General features: G+C 45.6%; 1 protein-coding gene and 1 long non-coding RNA gene across 3 annotated transcripts in view; both read right to left on the reverse strand.

The window, feature by feature from the left end:
* Positions 1-2,472, reverse strand: part of GARNL3 (GTPase activating Rap/RanGAP domain like 3) — a 31,177-nt gene extending 28,705 nt beyond the window's left edge. The window contains exon 1 of one of the 2 annotated variants that reach the window (XM_071766429.1): positions 2,348-2,472. Coding sequence is in view for 1 of the 2 variants with exons in the window: in XM_071766426.1 (XP_071622527.1) it covers positions 2,348-2,421 (74 nt within the window). In the remaining variant the exon portion in view is untranslated. The remainder of the gene's footprint in view (positions 1-2,347) is intronic. The other variant, XM_071766426.1, reaches the window with a different exon arrangement.
* A 1,670-nt stretch (positions 2,473-4,142) lies between these two features.
* Positions 4,143-5,010, reverse strand: LOC139806592 (uncharacterized). The gene is made up of 2 exons (XR_011730293.1): positions 4,976-5,010; positions 4,143-4,407 (listed from the first exon to the last, which is right to left on the reverse strand). It is a non-coding gene; the product is annotated as an uncharacterized lncRNA (long non-coding RNA).
* Positions 5,011-6,114: the final 1,104 nt, after the last annotated feature.

Genomic DNA, 6,114 nt, shown 5'->3' on the forward strand with positions numbered 1-6,114 from the left:
TGGAGCCTCTGGCAGCAATTTTAAGTGTCTCTTCACCCTCTATCAGTTACTTACTCCTCCCTCTATGTCAGAACATCTCCCTCTTGTAAATTCTGCCTTAGTCTTTGAGTATCTCTGAGTCAATCTGAGAGATTGAGTATCTCTGCTCAATCAAGTATTGTGGGGTTAAGAAAACTTTTTTTCAAGTAGTTCAAAAAATGGTAGAAGGAGATTCTTTTTGGTTAACCAGGGAACTAACAGGACACAGATGATCTGAGCAAAATGCAAACACAAACTTCTCAGTCTGGCAGATGGCACTTCAGGTGCAAATAAAAAAATCATACCCGTACATATATAGTGAGAATTCCATGCATGGGGGACTGTTAGCATAACATCTCTTCATGCTTTCTGTTGCACACTGCCCTTTTTTCTCATACACATACCTGCAGCATTTCATAGTTTTTTCACCTAGAAATAATGCCATCAAATTTAAATCTGAAACATTTAGCAATTTTTGAAACAACCTTCCTTCAAATAACTATATTACTGAGTTTTTAGTCAATATTAAATGTATGGACATGCATCAGTCCTCTACAGTCTGTACCCTAACAAATCCTCAAAGCTGACAGAAGATATGAAGCTACACCTTAGAAACTACTTGCTTTTAAAAACTAAATCTAATAAACCCTGTGAACCTAAGAAACTCCAAGACACCTGGTTAATTACGGCAAGCAATGCTTTGTATTAGTTACCTGGATTACTAAATATTGTTGTGCCTTTGAAGGATTATCTCCCATGCATGGAAAAGATCCACCAGTTCTGGGAATCAATGGAAATAAATTATTTTAGCTCAGTAAAGGAACACACTGTAAAGAATATCTTATTTGTTTGTAGACTATCTGTATAGAGCTTAATATGTAATTGTCTGGTCAAGTGTGCCACTTGAAAATAAATTTTAACTATTAACACTGTAAACTCAAAGCTGACTGTTTACATATCAAGAAATACACTAACAAACATATGTATGCATACCCAGTAAAGTAGCTTAAAAGGACCTTCTATACCTAAAAATCTTATTGAAATACCAGTAATAACCCCTACTCAGTATTTCACCACATTTTCAACCACAACTTTCCCTCTCTCTAGCAGGACTTGACAAGATTGCCAAAAACTAAGCTTCACTTCTCTTATTCCTCCAGAGGAACCTACTTCCATGGAAATAATGAAGCAAAAAGAACCTTTCACTTTAAGTACCTGATTTCCAGTTTAATGCAGTTGTCAATCACCCTAATCCTCTTCTGTCTTCCAACTTAGTAGAAAACAGAATTAATATGAATACATGCACTCACTCAAACTGAAGTACTTGATCTGTGGGCCCCTCTATAATCCTGAAGAATACCAACTTTTCATTCACAACCAATTTTACAACAGCAAAGAAATATATCCTGCTTCTGCATTGATCTTAGCAATTGCAACAGTAGTTTTTCCTCAATTTCTTTTCCAAGTATATCTCCTGAATGGAAAGCCTGAAAAAGTTCTGGCCCTGTCTTACACCCTACACAAGTCTAACAACATGCTGACATTCCAGACATGGTGGAATGAAGCGTGGAGCCTCTGCACAATAAATAAATAAATAATAATAATTAAAAAAAAAAATAAATAAATTGGACCCTTGTTTTTATTTCCAGATACTTAAGGAAAAAAAGGCATTTTTAGTATGCTATGCTAGACACAAAATTTGTTACATACAGAAAACAAACCCATGACCACTACACTGTATTTCTTCTAGTGGAATAAAAGGGGAAGAAGAGTGTTATTACATAGGTTGAACTAAAGCAATTATCTTCTAAAACGCACCTGAAGCATCAAGTACATCTGTCCAGTTCTAAAAGGTTTGAGTGCTTTTAAAGGCAAACTGAAAACTCACGCATTTCTTTTCCTATAGGCAAGACTCTCCTATAGGCAAGTCTCTGAGAATACTTGCACCTGAGTACCAGTACATATGTGTCCACAAGAACACATATCCACTGGTCACAGAACACAGACGTCAACTAAAGAAAACGTAGCTTTATCAAGGATTGGAGATTCCCCCAGAGCTCATTCGGAACATTTCTTCTGAGACTGATGGTTTATTTAACACGATTCTCTTAAGGCGTGATCTTTTTTTCTTTTCATGTTTCAGGTCTGTCAGGCCGCTGCCACTGCGCGTTCTGCGAACCTCGCCTGCCCCTCCCAGGCTGGAGCCTCGGGCACCCCCCGCCCTTCGCCGTCCCAGGGGCCGCCCGCGGCCCGCACTCCCTCAGCGGCGGCGGCTGCTAATGCCACCGAGGGCCCGCCCCTCTCGGACGCTCCCGAAGCAGATAGTTACCAGAGGACTCCCAGAGGCACCGGGCACCAGCAGCAGCTGGCGGTGACGGTGGCCGTGGCGCCCGAGAGGGGCATCGGGACACTCTCCCGGCACAGCCGCCCCGCGCTCCCGTAGTGGTCGCTGCCCGGCTGACGCGGCGGGCGGGCGCACGGTGCCTTCGGGTGCGCTGTGGCTCCCGCCCCTCGCCCCCTCCGCGGCGGCGCAGGAGCCCTCGGCCGTAGGGCATGGCGGAGGCCGTGGAGCCCCGCTCAGCGCCGGGTCCTAAGCCCACGGAGTTCATGGCGCGGGCGGTGGTGAGCGCGCAGCAGCGTCTGCTGGGCAGCTCGAGAGGGAAGCGGGGCCCTGCTGCTGTCGCTGTCCGGGACAAGGCAAATTTTGCATTCGCTCAGACCCTCCAGACGTTTGAGGAGTCTTTAGAGGGTGTGGGTTTTAGCCCGTTGGCTGGACACAGTTTTCTGAAGGTCTGACCGCAACCACTGTCTGCTATGGCACTTAACATGCCCGCCTTTGCTGCGGCTGAAGGACTGGGACTCCACTTGGTGGTCTGGGGAAGCGGCGCTGGGTGGGCAGCCTTGGCACCTCTCCTGTGGAGAGAGAGGCAGCTTCTGGTGGCAGTGCCATGAGCAGGTGGCGCTCAGGCACAATGACAGACGGTTCCCTGACTTCCCTTCTGCTTGTGGCAAGTGAGGGGGCAGATGACAGATGACTGCTCGTTCCTCCCTCGCGTTCGATGCACACATTTGCGTGCCAAGTAAACACTTCTGGCACTGCAGTCTCAATCTGTGCCGCAATTTCTCTGTCTTCTGAAAGATGAGTCTTACCTGGGTGCCTAAATGAGCCTGATGGACATCCTGGTAATGAAATGGAGCTAGAGGTGACCAAAGCACTGCAGAGTTAATCTTAATTGTGAGAACAGTTGCAGGCATTGGAGTAGGGAATTGGCCTAAAAGGGCTTTTTTGTTGTCTGGCCACTTGGTAACTTCCCTTTCTTGCCTTCTGCAGGTGCTGACATGGAGCCTGGCAGTTCAGTGTTGCATTTCAGAGCTGTGTAGACATCTGTAACCTCCCATGAAGGAAAAAGGCTTGCAAGGACAAAAAGGCTTGCACCCTGAACACAGCTAAGTCCTGTAGCCACATTGCCCATGAGGGAAGTTGAGCAGGGAAGAAGAGGATGGGAAAGTGTGAGACAGTCTGAGTGCTGCTGCGTGGAACAAGCTGGATGGGGGCAAGGTCTGAGACCAAATATGAGCGTGGGTACCAAGCAGGACATTTGCCAAGCTGTGACAATCTGACTGATTTGATAAGCAGCTTGAATTACAGATTTTCAGAATGAGGATAACAAGCTAAAGAAAACATTACTATTCTACCTGATAAGAAATATTTTCCCAACTGCTGTATTTTATCTTTGTTCTACACAGCATTTTCTGGTTAGTATTTAGGGTGGAATTTACTGGCCAGAGGCAAGTGTTTAAAAAATGCTGTTTGTGACTGCAAGAGGAATATTACCAGTTGCCATGAATGCTTCTGTCTTAATAGATTTTCATTTCCTTAAGGAAAAGCTGGTTGCTGGTAATAAATGTCACTGGCTCTGGATGTTTGTCTGTGGAGTTGAGAGAACCCCCAAAAATTATGTACCTAATGCAAGTACATTCTCATGTGGGTCTTCCTGTTCTTCTGCAGGGAAACTTTTAAAATTGTGGTTAGAGATTCCTTGTGTTCTCTTTACTGTTTTCCTGCTTATACATGAACATGAACGAAAGCATTATACAAGATGGAAAAGAACACAACAATGCCAGCCAGTGCCATGTCAGTTTTATTCCTGATTAACAAAAAGGAAAGAGAACTATGAACACAAATTAGTCATACAAGCAAAGTAACATTTACTTTCAATTCTCCAATGTAGTTCTTTCATTACATGTACTAATTCTTCTTTGTAACCTAGAGCCATAACCACAAAACCTGCAACATAGGCTCCCAGTACTTCCAGTCACCACAATCAACTGAACACAAGAGCCAAGCATACCATAGACTTTAGGATGAGATACTTCAGATATATACACCTAAAAACATAGGGAGAAAACATCTAATAATTACCTCTACCCCATTTTGCATCAAGGACTTGATAAGTAATTAATTTCTGAAAAAAAACCCCACAAATGTATTTTCTAGTAACTCCCCTCCTTAAAAAAAGCCTCAGTAAAATGGAAAAGTACCATCTCAGAAATGTAAATTGGCATTATGAAAAACCCTGGATAAAATGAAGGGCCCAAGTTAGAAGAATGTTGATGCAATATTGGTATCACAAAGATAAATAAATTTGCATTATTAAATAAGCTTCCTTTGTTAGCCATATTCAGTAAGAAACACTGCATCACAAAGCAGTTTAGAGCTTGGAACAGTTTTTGCATAAACATGTAGCCCAAGCCACATATAAAACTGTTTGCAATTAAAGTTTTCAATTTTTATTTCCATGTAAGGAGTGCAAATTATTTCATTCTCCAGAAAGTTCAAAATTCACAGCTAGCTCATCTTAACAAAAAACAAAAAAACCCATCAAAAACCAAACAAACAAAAAATCAAAAAAAGCCACCACACATGCACACACTCTCAGAATAATATCTTGCTTACCAGAACAACTAATGAAGAAATTCCACTGGCTAAGCAGTAGCAGTGGCTGATTCCTAATCTGTCCATTTGCAGGCCCTGTTTCTAAGCCCTGAATAATTTATCATCTTGACTAACCTGAGTACTAGCTTTTTAGTTAAAGTTTATTGTCTGTAGTCCCTTAGCAGGTGCAACTGAGAAACATGAAGGATTAGAAAATATTTTTGCACCAAAAATTGCTTCAAATAATAGGGGCATTTGTTAATATATGCTAAGAGTTGTCAGATCATAAGAGCACTGGTACTCAGGAAAAAACTGACTCAATCACCAAGTCCAGAAAAAACACAACAACTGGGTCTCATTGTTCAGATCTGCACTTACCCTCATTCTTGAGAGGAGGCTCCATCATGTAAGAACCATCACATAAGCTTTCAAGGGAAATGATATAGCAGTAACACATCATTACACAGACCTACCCCAAACCATGAGGCTTGACTGCTGTCCAATCTTACTTTAGGATCCCTGATCTACCTCAAATCGGGAATAACCGGTGAGCTCTGGCCTCGCCCGAAGCCAGGGCCAAGTGGTCCGACAAGAGCTGCAAACGTGGCCAGCTGCAGCTTCCTGTTGTGCACTGAGGCAAAACACCCCGGCAAGGATCAGACCGTACCAACCTCCCGCTTCTGGCCCCTCACTCCTGCCGGTAACGCTCGGGTGGGGCTGCCAGAGGGCTCGACCCTGAGGTCGCTTCGGCTGCCCCCGCTATCGACCGCGGCGAGCTCCAGGGCAGGAGCCAAAGAGGCGTTCGCGGCGCCATCGCTCACCGCGAGCAGGAGTCCCGGGCAGGCAGCGAGACACCTCTGCAGCCACCCTGCCTACCGGGAGCGCCTCAGCGGAGCCGGCCCCGGGCAGCCGCCAGGAGCGGTGGCAGACAGGCAGGCAGGGTGCCCGGCACGGCGGGATCGGGTCGGGTCGGGCAGGACCTGACGGCACCGGGCGGCACCCGCAGCGCTCCGGGGCTCCCGAGAGGACGGAAACGTCGCCTCCGTGGCAGCGGGGAGTGATGACGTCCAAGGGGTGCGCCGGAAGCTGCTGAGTGCGGCGAGCCGTGGGACCGGAGAAGCTCTTCCCTCCAGTGCCGGCCGGTTCGCCCGGCGCAGGGC

The sequence above is a fragment of the Heliangelus exortis genome, chromosome 22 (assembly GCF_036169615.1).
Source record: "Heliangelus exortis chromosome 22, bHelExo1.hap1, whole genome shotgun sequence".
Classification (NCBI taxonomy): domain Eukaryota; kingdom Metazoa; phylum Chordata; class Aves; order Apodiformes; family Trochilidae; genus Heliangelus; species Heliangelus exortis.